The sequence below is a fragment of the Scomber scombrus genome, chromosome 12 (genome assembly GCF_963691925.1).
Source record: "Scomber scombrus chromosome 12, fScoSco1.1, whole genome shotgun sequence".
Lineage (NCBI taxonomy): Eukaryota > Metazoa > Chordata > Actinopteri > Scombriformes > Scombridae > Scomber > Scomber scombrus.
In genome coordinates this window covers 17,900,768-17,916,559 of record NC_084981.1, presented here as the reverse complement: position 1 = coordinate 17,916,559, position 15,792 = coordinate 17,900,768, and the positions used below count along the sequence as shown (strand labels likewise).

Genomic DNA, 15,792 nt, shown 5'->3' with positions numbered 1-15,792 from the left:
CTAATGCACCACATGCTAACAAGGCAAATACAGAGGTGAGTGAGTCCGCAATGAAGTTTGTTCAGTGCTCATTAAGTTAGAATTATTCTCCATATTAATTACTGTTTAAAATGTTGTTTACTATTGTTGCGTGATGTTTTATAACCCTGGGTCTATGAGCTGTGGAGCTGTGAGAGGTGACATTATTGTTTTTATTACAAATTTGGCTTCCTCCGCAGCTCTAATGGAAGCAAGCAGCAGAGTGACGGTGCAGGTGTTGTTGTTGGCGTTGGTGGTTCAGGTCACCCTGTCCCAGCACTGGTCCTATGGATGGCTACCAGGTGGAAAGAGAAGTGTGGGAGAGCTGGAGGCAACCATCCGCGTGAGTGATTTGTTTAAACTTTTTTTTCTTTCTTTTATGGACAAGTCTACAGTTTCAGGAAATGTGCTGTCTTTGTGAAATTTAAAGCAAAATTGAACAGAAATACTTCCATAAAATCGTTGAGTTAAGCATGACTCCAGGTGCTTTTTTTTTTACAGTGCTGAAAATATTATATTAGGTTCAGATTTCATATCAGCCATAGTTTCATCTTCTAAAATATCTATTTTACTGTACTTAGATGATGGGCACAGGAGGTGTGGTGTCTCTTCCTGAAGAGGCGAGTGCCCAAACCCAAGAGAGACTTAGACCATACAATGTTGTAAGTGCTTATTATACATAATTTATTACCTATGTCTTCTTCAATTGTACATTATTAATGTACACTATACCACTGTGTGCCACTGTGTTCCAAAGCAGCAGTGACAATATACAAACTGCTCAATGACTGTTTTTATATTTCTCTTTTGCATGATTGAATATGTGCATGCTTAATTGAATCTTTTTGAATGCTAGCAGATGTATTGCTCTTTTGCTCAGACTTGAAGACTTTGGAATCATATATATAAATGATGTTGGTTAGAATAAATATTAAAGCAGCAGATCACACTTTTAACTGAGACCTCATCTCAATCTCTTCAGATTAATGATGATTCCAGTCATTTCGACCGAAAGAAAAGGTTCCCTCATAAATGAAGAGCTGCCAAAAAAAAAGAAGAGAAACAGACTGTATTTGCATTATCATCAACAACAATGATGGATATCTGAGTGCAGGATGCTAATCTCTATAAATCGTCACATTTATTGCACAGATGTCAATTATATGTATGTGTGTAACATTTAAATTCATGTAAAATTTGAATAAAGTTTTTGAATCCAGATCAATTTACGTTTTATTCCATCTTATTTTCACAAAATGGGATCTCGCTTTGTAATCTAATGTAGTCATTAGAAGTGAAATGAAGCTATTTAAATGTAAAATACAGTTTTGAAAGCCTTTGAATAGATTAAATTGCCTTTGTAAAGCAGCCACGACCGACAAGCATGACAAACTTGTGACACAACAATCTTAGCATGACAACAGCTGGTGATTAAGCCAATTTATTAGAAATCAATGACTTAATTGAATTTGTTACAGTTTTGGTTAATTCCATTTTCTGCCACAGCGGTCATGTGCATACGTGATGTGGAAAATTACACCAGCTGATTTTTTGTGCTCGTACCTGTCTGTTGATTAGCCTCAAAATGAAAGACATTCATCTAAATGTTTTTCCTGCTTGTGATGTCCACAACAGCTTTCCGCTAATTTTGCATAACTGCAGTCATCCAAAATAGACAAAGTGTAAAACTTTTTTTTCCTCCCCTCTCTGTACAGGAAATTGGTGTGTTCATTATAAAAATTGGAATTTCATATCAGGAAAGGAAAAGAATCAGCAGGGGGCATATGTTTTAAAGAGAACTCATTTTCTGGCAAAGCCCCACAGACAGAGCACCATACTAATCGCCTGGTGCATAAGGGGCTAGGATTCATGAACTGTGCTGACACCAGGGAGGCCCTGCATTGTTAGAGCGCGGTTGTAATGCACACCAATGAACCCAAACCCATTGGCACAACTGGGAAAAGGTGAACATTATAAAAGCACATAGAATTAAAGAGAAATTAAACCACATTCCATTGCACTTCGAGAACAATGCTCGTTCATTTGTGATACTTCACATCATTGGTTTAATATTCATGGTTGTAATTTGCATAACACAATCATTTCCTTTGATGAGGAAAGACTTAAGAATTTTTTGAGAAGTGCTATACTTTACATTCTTTGACAAAGTTACAGAAGAAAATGTTGTCCAGGGCATTTTCTCTCAAAGTCACTATGAGACTTGCTTGAATTGATTTACTTGAGCTTATACTTATCTTTATGGAGTTTTCAGTAATTTTGTAACATCCTCATGAAAGATAATTATGCTTTTATAACATTTCCTAAAATATGGTTTTAATTCAATTTGGTATACTTGTGTGAGAATAATTAATGTTTACAGATAAAGCATACAATCCTATAAATTCCCTTCAATGATCCCAAAGCATTTGCCGTGAAACCCAACTTTCTCTCTCCCAGTGTCCTCATCAAAAAACCTGCCTAATTGCACGTATATCAGGACAACAAAACCTGCTGGTATCTGTGTTTCCAAATTTGATTTAACCTCACTTTCTCCTTCCCAGACCCCCTGGTGGATATTCACTTTGTTTACCTCAAATTAAACTTCATATTGTTTACAGCCTCCTGGTCCCTGAACATTTTATAGCATTTTAGAATTATTTCTTTATTTATTTTTTGTAATGATTGTAGAGTTGGGATTCATTTGAATGTTTCCCTCATCTGCATGAAAATTATATAATTAACTTTTGATTAACCAGCTCAGTTGAGTTGGTTCCCCCCATACACACCGGTGAATAGTACCCACCGCATTTTAATGACTGTTTTCCAATTGAGTGGCGACCTTTTCATCAAAGAGCCACAACTGGGGCTAAACAACGGTAGAAAATAATCACGGCGAAGACAATGGTAGAGGCCGACAGGCTAGGATGTCATCCTTAAATATAACAACAAAGATGAAAGCAACCTTACTGCACGTAGTGGCTGTGGCGAGAAGCCAAGTGCTTATGCTGCTGGATGCCCCATTGTTAAAACTGTGGAGGTCACATCCATTGGCATATAGAGAGGGAAAGGACAGGAAGCTGAGAATGGCCTATTGTTACATGTCCTTGCTCAGAGGGAATTCCATTATGAAGGGCAATACATTTTTGATACTTTGATTTTTGTGCCATTCATTGGTTTGAAAAACAGAACATATTTGGATAATGGCTTCAGGAAAAAGGGGTCTCAGAGCACCTCCATCCAAGGCTACACCACCACATTAACACACCTGCCAATCAAGCACATTCGAGCAGATGTGCATCATCGCACGGCCCACCATCAAATAAGCATTCTATCATATGCATAATATAGTTTTCATTTCATCACGATTATGCTCCGTGCACCATGTGTGTGTTTCTGATGGGTCACAGGAAACTTTTATTGAAGCAGAGTGTATAATAAAGTCATATTCCAGGTGCTTGTTGTGGCTCTTATTATGAACAGAATGATAATTTCCCCTAGAGGAATCTGGCACTGCATATCAATTGAAGTTTAGTGTGGGTCTTACTATGTTCCCGCAGGCTATAGTAGAAGGCAAAGTCATCTTCAGAGAGAGTCTAAATGTCAGGGAGGTCTTCAAACACTTTTTTTTCCCAGAGCCTTACTGAAAAGGGTCTTTGGAAATGCTATGTCTTAGAATTGATATGGTGGACGTGAGGTAAAGAGGGAGGATGAAGTCTTAATGTAAAGCAGCTGACATGCAATTTAATTGGATGAAATATATAAATAACTAAGAAAAGGGATGCAGAAGAAATGAAATCCTGACTACTCTTACTCAGCCGCAGTACGAGGTAAAACTATTTGCTCTCAGTGCTGCTCAGTTACTGTTTGGTCATATCCACTTGCCTCCACATGGTGACACTCTTGAGCTGTACGTTTTGAATCCGCTTCTGGCTGTCAGTCTCTCAGCAATTCCATCACTTAAGTTGCAGAAACTGTTATTCCCCCTAAACCTAACAAAGACTTAAATCAATCATCTCTAACTCTAAAAATTGGTAATTGTTCTACAAGCTGACTGATGGAGTTTCTGTTTACAACAAAAAGTATTTTGTTAAATTTTGCAGCCATAGTCGTGCATGGCCTGAAACTACGCTCACAGTAAAATGTGGAAATTCATATAAAAGCGTTTCATATGTGGAAACTCATGAATTTCTCAAGTGCTCTTAGTTTTGCATTTGCAAGACATTAATTTATTTTAATGTATTTTTTCTCTATTATTTTTTAGTGAAGTACAGCAATCTATATGGTAACATGTACAGTACAGTATGGCCTTCTTTCTCCTTCTTGGCTGGCAGGGAACCTTCCTGTTGTGATCCGACTTCTCTCCTTTGATCAAAGAACAGTGTTAAAGCACTGGGAGAAGGAGGAGGTATAAAATATGAATGAATACAGCTGTGTTTTGATGGATATGTCTCAAAGTATCCCAGTAAGAGACTGCTAAAGGCCAGGAAATCTGTTTGTGTTGTGGAAATAGGCTCTTCCTCGCTTGTTTCTTTACCAGCTTCATCTTGGGTAGCTTTTCACTTCATATTTTAGAGATCCTTTGTTAGGAAAGCGATCAACCCCTTATCCATGTATTTGTAGGAAACTGTTTCCAAGAGGCCTTAGTTCATAAAATATATCATTAATGACACTATTTCCTTTGTTTGGTCTTGAAACCACCTTTTGAACAAGACAAGCACCAGCCATGAGAGGAGGATATTTATTATTTTTCTGGGGTAGACCCAAAGTTCTCACAGATGGAATGAGATCTTATATGGGGTGATGGAGGCTTTGTCACTAGTTATGTCTGTGATTCCATTTCCTTTTCTAAAACCCCATTGGGGAGCTGTGACTCATTTTGAAGTTGGAAGTTGATACTGTGGTGTAAAACTAATGTTCCCATCTGAATTAAGAAACTATCAGAGCTCGCACAAATCTCAGATTTTTTAGAGTTAGATGAACTCATCTCTCACATTACACTTCTTTAATAAACAAAGATAATAAGAAGATATGCTCGTAAAAACAGATATTAAGATGAAAATTGGTGCCTATAGATATATTTTACATCACACGCAGCTCCACTGTCTTATTAAGAATCATTTAAAGTCTCTCTTCGGTCATTTAGGACTATATTAACTAAGATCCATCCTTTGGACCTGTGGCAGGACAGTGTCTCTGGACTACTGGAGGTTCAAAACTTTCTGACCAGGCTTTATTAGCCTCACTAATAGCTGGGTTCCCCAAATGCCAGGGTCCACCTCTGCTGGGAGTAAGGGCTCAGATCCTGTCAGAGAGGGGTCGCACTAACCAACTGTAATCTTCAGGGTACTCCACTCCCGCTGACCTACATCTAACATCGGTTCCATCCCCCCCGCTTACCCCCAACCGCTATCCTTTCCCTCCCCAATCTGGTCTATCCATCCCACCTCAGTTATGCCACCCTTGGCTCTCCCTCCCACGTCTTACCACCCTTGTGTGATAGTATCCCCCCACCCAAACCCACCCCATGCCCGTTCCAGCCTAGTCCGGCTGGCCACAGCGAGGAGTACGCCTTATCCTGTGGTAACAGCAATTAGCAGTGTAAGGCAAGCTGTGGAGAAGACTGGATCCCTGTCCACGTTTCAACCCCAGATCACGAGTCTCCAGCACGACTTCAAGGCAAACCATGCAATTAGCTACAATAATGATAATGTGTTGTAGGGGAACAAAGAGAGGGTAAAACAGACTACTGGCGTGAGGGAGAGTGGGGTGCTAATAGTAGGGGGGTTATTTGAATGCTGGTGCAGATAGGATACCAAATCAGACTGATTATCAAACGTATGATGAATTACATTTTTCCTCTAATTATCCATGCCTTTTATGTGTAAACCAACTGAGTGAATTTTGCATTCTAGACATCTACGGTCAGTGGTCTTTGGGCATCACACTGGGGTTACATCTTTTATTTCCTCTAAGAAACATACAAGGAGTTACTCATGTGGCTAAGCTGATGGGAAGAGGAGAGAGAGATGTACTGACAATTTTCTTAGTTGACTTAATTAGATACTTTCAGAAATATTTGGCAGCAGTACAGGAATGGAAAAAGGGGGAAGTATGTGGTTTGATGTTTGACTATCGCAGATGTGTTGACACCGAGTCAAAAGATGCTGGAAACAAACCACAAAACCCAGACCACAAATAACAGCATTTCAAGTCAAGGTTGTGAGTAGATACAGTTGGGAAGCAGACTCGCTGCCTTGGTTGGAACACAAAAGTGCAGCGCCTATTCTCTCCGCTGTGAGCAGAGACCATTCCTACAGTCTCACATCCAGAGGTTTATAGAGGATATTTTGCTGGGTGTTGTGCAAAACGAACCGTGTCCCCAGAGCAGCAGCAACTTCACCTTGGCGGAGTAATGCTGTGATATTCTGTTTATTCTTCACTCACTTCATTTTACTCAGAGGAAATCCTCTGGAGATGGCTTATCTTGGAGCTGGAACAGGTGCACTCTAATTTACTCCTATTGCTTGGGGAGCCCAGGGGCCCCTGTAGAGAAGAAAGTAGCGATGTAGCACACTCCACTGTATAGCACAAACAGCCAGAGAAAGAGCATTTAATCGAAAGAGAAGAAAACTGTGAGCTTTGAGTGCAGCCGTATCATTTGGATGCAGAAAGTCTGGCTTTTTTTTCTGGTTTTCCTGAGGAAAAAGGACCCGTCATTTAATTTAACTTTCATTTGTTCAACACTGTTTACTTTGCTTGAAACTGTCATGCTACACTTGGCAAAGCACCAGATGACGTGGGGGACCTGTTGTATTACCTCTGCATAATAAATTGTTTCCTCACCAGCCATTCCTCAAGTATCTGCAGCATTTACAGCTTTAAAATGGTTTATGGTATCTCTTATATGTGCCACTTAAGTTAAAGTGTATATAAATGCCCACGCTATGGCCTATTTGTTTTGGTAATGCTGCACATTTTCAGCCAGGAAAAAAGTTTGTTTCATCTTTCACCCTCATCCCTGAATTCACTGCGAGAGAACTAAGCTTTCAACTTTGAATTTACTCTCCAATTCCTTTTCTTTAGAGAACTATGGTTTTGAAGAGTGGAGCTGGTATGTTATTTGTTCGGTATATTATAAGTCTGAATTCAGTCAGTATTTTTGTTTTGTGTTGTTCGTCTCTTGGGAATTATGCAATCAAAGCAGATGCCTCAAGCAGTCTAGAAAGCGCCCCTTGTGAATAAGAGAAAATCTTGTACACAGCATTTTTTGTATGTGTATATGAGGAAGGGGGCATGACAACAAAGCAAATATATGGCATTGTTCTCTGTATACTATACCCGCATGCTGCACCTTTTTAAAAAGAGAATATAACCATCATACCTGTATTCATTTAAAAAAAATGTCAGACCATTTGACTCTATTCAAATGACAACTCTACACCACTGATGAAGTGCATAACTACAGTATGCGCACCACATTGACTGATGCAATGGAGGTTCAACCGTCAATGCACTAGATCTCTATTATGGAAAAATAAGGTTTGAAGACTGTGTTGTTGGGAGGATTTCACAATGTATAAACAGACATTTCTCACTCAGGAAAGCTAAAAAAAAAAATACAAACAACAGAGACAAAGGATTTGGCAGAAAAAGGAGTAAACACAAAGAGAGAGCAACACAAGGACAACATGAGAAAAATCATATACACTTTTAATGAGTGTGCCTGCCCCAAGCTTCTGTTTTTAATCACCTTTCCGTGTGACATAATTTGCTGCAAGATTGTATATGCTTGAGGGACTTTCAGTTCTTGTCAACTCAAGAGCATTTGAACCAATCAATACCTGTCTATCCTGTGGCACACTCATAGTTGGCCATTAGGAAAGAGCTGCTTAAAGTAAGCTCAGCCAATACCATTAGCCCTAGCCTAAGGGCAGTTCCATGCCTTAGTCAGGGTAGGCACCTGCCCCCGTCACCCCCACCTCACCCCCTTAACCCCCCTCACCCCTCCCCCTACCATTAAGAACCTCCCCTGAGACATCATTTGGACACATCGGCCAAAGAGCACTTCTTTATTCCCTCTCTTTTCTTTCCCTGGCTCCACCAAAAATCAATACATCTCCCCTTTTTCTTATTTTTACAATTTTGCCTCAATATTATACTCTCCTCCGCCAGAAACCAATGGACTATCCTTTTTTTGTCTTTTCATCTACAATTTCCTGTGACTAATGTCTCTACACCTCATGTTTCGGAGGGAGAGAATTGGAAAATAATTAAATTATCGTGTCATGGTGATATCAAACAAAGGTCCCATGGTGCGCTGAAACATTTTAAAAACAGTGTGGTCATTCTGCGTTTAGTTGCTCTCATTTTGACCCTATAGATTTATTCTTTTTTTTTCTCTTCTGTTGCACATTGTCATATACTTTGTTGCTTTGCAAACTCGGCACATTTTCTACTTGTGCTTAAACCTACTCATTTGTTTTTGACACTCAATAAGGGAGACATCAGTGCTCAAATATCTTCACAGTAATGAGTGAACTTCTTCTGTGTCAGTGTTTTTCTGCTCTGACCATGTCATAATACTGAACCCTAGAGAACAGAGCAATGTGTACAGTAATGCTTCCTAACTACTTCTAATTTTATTGCAAGGCAATGACTCCATACAACTCAAAGTTTCAGAACAAGTGGTACAATATAATGTCCTTAGGAAGTCAGTCTGTTATTTCCCTCCCAAGCATTTATTTCCAATAGAAACAGCAAAAGTGGGTACTGCCCTAAATCTTGGCCAGTGCTGTTTACGATAATAACTCTGAAGAGTGATAGCTGGTTCCGCAGCACTGGCGATTTCTGTGGCCGCCTATATCGATCGGGGTCCTAATGAGCAGCAGCGGAGCTGTGGCTAATGGTGTTGTGTCTGGTGTCCGTGGTAAACGCCCACGTTGAGATTATCATTCCCAGGGGGGACTGAGAAAGGTTTTGCCAGCCCAAGCCCTCAGGGTGCGAGCGACACACTTCAGGGGTCAAGGTAAACTATCAAATGAACAGCCAGGCCTTTCCCTCCCTTGCTTTAAGGACTATACCATACCACACTGCTATTATAAAGCTTAAATCTCCATAAGCTTAAATCTCCATAAAAACAATGTAGCACAAAGATAAAAAACTGCACATATGTTAACTTTTTCTTAAAAAAGAGGGTAACAAAAGCAAATTATAAGTAAAGTAACTCACCACATGTTGCAACCTTACTTTATCGCTATAGAGTTCTTTGTCTAATTTCTCTACAGTAGTTGTAAAAAGCTATTACCGGGCATTGATGGAGACTTCACCAAACTGCCTAACTGTTATTAAGAGACCTCAAATGAGACCTGGCTTGACAGACTGATAATGGCTTATTTGACTTCAGAGATTGCCCTGGCACAAACACTCTTGCCCCCTTCACATACCCATGGCAGTCATTGTCCTTTGCTATGCACGGCCATTCTGGCAGTCTTGAGTGACATCCAACAAGTTCAGCAGATTCAGACTGTAAGTACACACCAGACAGTACATAGTTTCTTCAAAGAAGGAGTTTAAACAGTCCCTTTGTAATGAAGGGAATTGTTGCTCCCTTCATAAAGCCTGCTCTGAAATGAAACCTGCTGTCAACTCACATGTAGAAACTCTTAAAGCTATGTGGACAATTAAGTCTTTATAAAACCACAGCAAAAATGCATCTTTATTACTGCAGCCACCTCTCCATTTCAACAGACAATTCCTCCATGGATTGTGCTTGATGGTATTCAGCTCAGGGTGTGCGTGGAGCATTAGTAGGGCACATTCTAATGAAGTCAACCCAATGCACAGCACCTCTCAGAGTCATGCCCTGTTTGGAGTCACACTTCCATGTCCTGGCAAATGCTGAGCATGTAAAACAGAACTGTCAATTATTCAACATGAACAGGAGGATGTATGGAGTGACATGGGGGGTGGACAGGGGCCGACTGAGCCTCGGGCAGATAGGGGGTACCACTTTGATGTGAGTGTGTGGGCCTGCAGAGTTGAGCAAGGTGCACTGGGTAATCTGCTAGAATACCCCCACCCCGCCACTCCTTCGTTTTTTCTTTTCCCTCCCTCCCAACGCTGAGGCTCTCCGCACCCTTTATGTCCTGCTTCGTTTTCCCCTCTGACACGCGCTCCCTCTTGCGCTTCATCTCTGCTTCACACATACATAAACATACACACATGAAGATGCACACACACGCACATGCAACACATGCACATGTGTACACACCTAATGACATGAAAGCAAGATCCTTTGTCGGTTTACCAAACAAGAGCAGGCAGCACATGTTACAGATAATAAAGTTGTGAATGGCTGATTTTGGAGAAAGAGCGTTGTTGCAGTGTCACAGAAATGGCATTACTCATTCATACGATGAATACTAAAAGTTCCTCTCTCTAGAGTCTCCTCTCGTAGTCATACAATAGCAAGCTTAATTACATTAAGTTCTGAGAAGAGGGAAGTTAATGGATGACATTTTGCTACACCATGAGTGCTCCTTCCAATAACAATAGAAACCCAAATAAGACCTAATTAATATGCATAGCAGAGCCAATGAACTTAATTGTCAAGTTGCTTTTATCAACCTGTCAAAGGATTGACAATTAAAACAGCCTCTGTTAAAACTTTAATGAGAAGCAAGTAGGAGAGAGGGATGATGAGGGAACAAAAAGACGCAAGCTTCATCCGTCATGAAAGACGCTACAAGACAACCACCCATTATTATTTCCTATCATGATAAAACTATGCAAATCATATTATGCATTTTTAAATAATGAGTCAATGAGTAATATTTAATTTATTACCTATACTCTTAGAATGAATATTTAACGCTGTTTTTAAGTTGATGAATTCATTAGATAATTTAGTGTTGAGCTGTAACAGCAAGTTCTTTTATTTTATTCATTTATTTATTTATTTTTTCCAACTCAAAATGTCCTTTAGTTTCTGTCCTGAAATCCAGTATGTGTCAGTTTTCAAGTTCAACAAGTAAACTTCCTGAAGTCTTCTCTCAAGGAGGTCAGAGTGCGTCATCGTCTTGATGGAACATGAGCAGAGCTGAGGTCCATACCTGGACCTGAACTGAGGGAAAGGCAGCATTTTGACTTGAGTTTTTATCCCTACATTGACACCAGCATGTCTATGTTCCAGAGGGGAGTTAAAACTGCTGACTCACTCCCAGTGCGCTGGTTGTTGTTCTCCCTTACAGATGTGACCGTTAATAGGCCTGCATCCATAATCATTAGTGTGTCTCAGTGCACAGGTACCCGATGGGCCCCGTGCGACTGCCATTTGGTCTCGGTTCACTGTGCTTGCCTGCAGATGTGAGCGAGACACACACCTGCTCAGGGGCTCTCAAACAGACCGGCGCCATCCGTCACAGCTCACGCTACACTCGCTCTGTCGGAACAAGGCCTTGGTTCCGGTCCAACGGCCCTCAGACTGTAGGTCAGCGGCCGTCTCTCGTGATGAACCCACCCTACCATGAATCATATCCTCTCGTCCCTTTATGCCCACTCCACTCCATTCAACCCCAACCCTCATTGCCCCTGTTCATGGTTCGCTCTTCCCTCAAACAAGCACTCAAGCGCACTGAGGTAGCTCAGGTGAGCCAGGTAAAGACAGCACCTTAAAGAGAGACACAAACTAATGATCATGTTTTCCCACATCATACACTCCCTCTGCCCATAAGACACAGTGCACTCAATAAAAAAAAAGAAAAAAGAGAAAAAAAAACTTTTGTGTGGGTCTTTCACGGGCATCAGGCCACGCTTCACACTACATTTGTTGATGTGTGCATGCATGTGCACGTCTCATGCCAGCCCGCCTCCCATCAAGTCCTAATGAGGCCAGCTGGCTCTGTGCTCGGACCAAACCAAACTGGAGAGACGGCACAGTCCTGGCTCTCTCCGCCTTGTACACCCCACCTCCCCGCAGCCTCCCGCCCACCCTCCCTCTCCTCCAGATATCTTGGAGAACCATGGACGGCTGAGCACACACGGCAGATTTGGAAATGGCCAGTGTGTTTGTTAAAATCTACTATGTCTCCCAGATCCCTCGGCCAGGGCCTGAATTAGAAAGTCCACGGCTGCAGCCCCAGACCTGCCTCCCTGGTTGCTTACCACTACAGTGTTACACTCTACAACTGCAGCAGTGATGTTGAGGTCTGCTGTACAACAGCGGAAAGGAGGAGATATACCCTGAGGCACAGTCAAGGGAATATTGTTCCTGACTATAGAAACAGAAACACAGCCAATGTTACATATGCCTACAGTAACTACAATACAAAGTCAGATAGATAAAACAGATCTTAGATAACATGTCATATTGTATTTTTCTAAAAAGCCAAAAATTCCCAAACAACATCACACACCAGCAGCCACATTTTCACTTTAGTGTCCATAATCCCCGAGCGGCTGTCCTTTTTTATTTTTATTATCAGGAAGATAATTTCTTATTAGACTGGAGCAGTTAATTTCACTGCAGACCAATTAGAGCCATTTCACATTATTAACAAGCATTATTGTCGATAAGGGCCAAAGAGGTCTGCAGAGAGACTTGTATTGTCCAGGCTGTTACTTGGCATACAGTTATGTCCATGTGGGTGAGAAATTCCATCTCCCTTGCAATGTCTCCTTGACAACTAACAATAATATACCTCCTCTTAGTAACACAAGAAATCATGCACATTTACATATGCACAAAAACATGCGCGTGAATTGGCACACACATATGAGGTTGTGTTCACACATACGTAATGTACCCACACATGCATAAAGGTGTACGTCAACATCAATTTATGCACATAAACAATATCAAAATATACTCATTGTCCCCTTTATCCAATCAGCAACCAGATATTGTTCACTGTAGTCTGGAGACAGCAGACTGTATGTGAGTTTTTTGCCCAGGAAGAGAGACTGGACCAGGGGGAACACCTTAACAGGTAGCCCTGGGGTGCTTACCAGAGTTCGGGCAGCTAGGGGGAGAGAGTGGCTCTGGGAAGCTGTACCACCACTATCCTTTCTGTCCACTGATTATGAAGCAGGTCCCAGACGGGTGCCTTTAGGAACCCCCCAGGCTACTCACAGCCTCCCTCTCCTCTGTTACAGGATCTGTCGCTGGGGGATTCGACTGAAGTGTGAAGAGGGGTGTATGTGGGAGACGTGCTGAGAATTCTAAATAGGTGCGTGCTGATTTCATTTGTTGTCTCTTTGTTAAGTTTTGTTCTGGTTACAGATTTGATGAAAAAAAAAGACTGTTTTCATTGTCTACCTGGGACTGATTTCAGATAATTTCAATTTTGACTTCCCCAGACAAATCAGTGTCTCAGTCATTGAAATAGTCCAAGCCAAAAATGTTGTGCTTTGTATGTGCTACAAGAGCTGAGAGGAAAAGGTCTTAACACTTCTGCTCAACTATAACCCTGTCTTGAGTTATGATGACGTCCCAAGTTTGCAAGAGCCCTCTGGCTTCAACTATCTCTGACACAGTGTGCATGTGTGTGTTTGTGTGTGTGTAAAACTCCTTGTAAAGTCCAAAAAAGAAAGAAAAAAATCATAACTAATGAGCCCATTTAGCGCCCAGCACCTGACTTTGGCCCGTGATCTCCGGGAGACATTAGAGGCAATTTGCCATCGACTTCAGGGCTCGTGTCCCAAACGTTATCAATGAGCTTGTCAGGTAGAGACCTAACCTCCCTTTGTTTCCTCCTCCACCCCCCTCTCTGCTCTGGTCCCCCAGCCTGCTCCCCGGGCCCCTGAAGAGGAACCAGCGGCATGATGTCACACACCTGTTTGGCTGGAGGCTGCGGCCCGGCGATGCTCGCAGCCGTGGGTGTCGCGTTGGCACCCCTCGCTCCCCCCTTGTCGCTGCCTGCTACGCCCCGTGGATGTGTCAAAATGGCAGATGATGGTTGGGGTGTGTGCAGCTGCTTGGGAAGAGGAGTGCCAAGGGCGCTCATTTCCTGCGGTGAGTTTTAATTTGCTCTACCCGCGTCTTCTGAAGAACCCTACCCCCCAACACCCACGCACACACATTCATCTACTCCTATAAACACAGATCTTACCTTTCCATACACACACTTGCAATAAACACACACACATATACAAATCTTTCATCACCCAAGGGGGCAAAAGCCTCACATGCCCAAATAGAGGTGAGTGCAGTGGGGGGAGGAGGGGGGTGCGTGGTGCCAGAGTTTAGTTTTTGGGAAACACACTTTTCTTGAAACTTTAATAAAACTCCAAACAAAAATTTTTGCTCAAATGATCTAACTTATGCATGTACAAATCACTTCTCAGAGGCATTCAGCTGGGTAAAATGAAACAAGTCACAAAACCTGCTGATAGAATATGCGGCTAGCATTGCTACGGTATGCGAGGGGTCTATGTCTCTTGACATCTGCTATGCAGTTGTCACTGGTAACTTAAATCCCCATTGATCAGACAGCTAGAGTGAATTTGTGTTGCTGTTTTTTTTCTAACTCCCACTTTGCGAACAAACCCATTTTCACACGGGGCACACGCATATACCTGACAGTTACACCCAAACAAGCCTTGCTGTTTACTCGAGAACAAACACATAGACGCCAACCAGCAAATCTATTCTCAATACACACATCACCCCAGACGTAAAGAGATTCAATTTTTGCCTACCGGGAGTGTTTCCATTTTTTTACGCAACAATTTTTTTTCTTACCCTCCTGTGTCAAGACAGCTGCCTTTGATGTTAGCATCTAATATACAGGGCTAAAAAACTATAGTTTGCTGTGAGCTGACAGATAAAACAGTGCAAGACGCCATTACCCTGCAAAGCGGAATAATGAGGAGACCTGAACACACAGAAGACAGGAGCCCAGTTGAATTACCGTGGTCTCTCATCCAAGGTGGGAGCTTTTTGACAGCTTTCCAGGCAGCACAACACATTACCATACTGACGCTGCTCTGTAGTGCCAAAGAAAAGCTTTGATGAAAACATAACTGGGAAAATGGGAAGTCTTTATATGTGTGTGAGTGCGTTAGTGTGTGAGAATGCGTGTGCCTCTGTATGTGTTTGTGTGTGCACATGCATGTTGAGCGAGCGTCTTTGGTAAGTGTATTTGTGCATGCGTACATATCTGTAAGTGCTCGTGTGTGTGTGTGTGTGTGTGTGTGTGTGTGTGTGTGTGTGTGTGTGTGTGTGTGTGTGTGTGTCTGTACGTGTGTAACAACAAAGACAGGACAACAATGGGGAACCAAACAGTGTCAAGCTGCAACTTTATGTTCTCTAATTACTAAGTGGATACTGCATTCTTGAATGTGCTCCTATTGGCTGAGATACAAGGGCTTATTTTTATGATTTAAATTCATGTTGATGATTCAGTTGAATTATCAAAGTATCAAACCCAACCGACAATATGTCTAAAAGAAATTCTTCAAGTGGAGAGTAATGCTGCCAAATTTATTCTGCCATTTCATTAATGTGGTTAGCTAGTTAGTTATCCATATTCTAACAGAGTAGGCTTGATGTTAGATCTTTGGCAAGGACACCCTGTACTGAGTTTTGGCACGGTACTGTGCCGCAGTATGCTGCTGACTCTGGGTCTTAACGACAGGCTAAACGAAGCGGGCGTTACGGCCCCCTGGATAGGTCATTACTCGTCCGTGGCCAAGAGCTAAACTGGAGCAGGGCTTTTTAAAGAGGGGAGCAGGTGTGTTTCACCATAGGGGCTGGAGCCAGCCCAAGACCAAACA

At 41.9% G+C, this 15,792-nt stretch overlaps 1 protein-coding gene across 1 annotated transcript; it reads left to right on the top strand.

The window, feature by feature from the left end:
- Positions 1-223: 223 nt before the first annotated feature.
- Positions 224-1,054, top strand: gnrh3 (gonadotropin-releasing hormone 3). Its single transcript, XM_062430337.1, has 3 exons — positions 224-361; positions 600-680; positions 1,001-1,054. Exons 1-3 carry the CDS (start codon positions 224-226, stop codon positions 1,052-1,054), a joined length of 273 nt encoding a protein of 90 aa, XP_062286321.1.
- Positions 1,055-15,792: the final 14,738 nt, after the last annotated feature.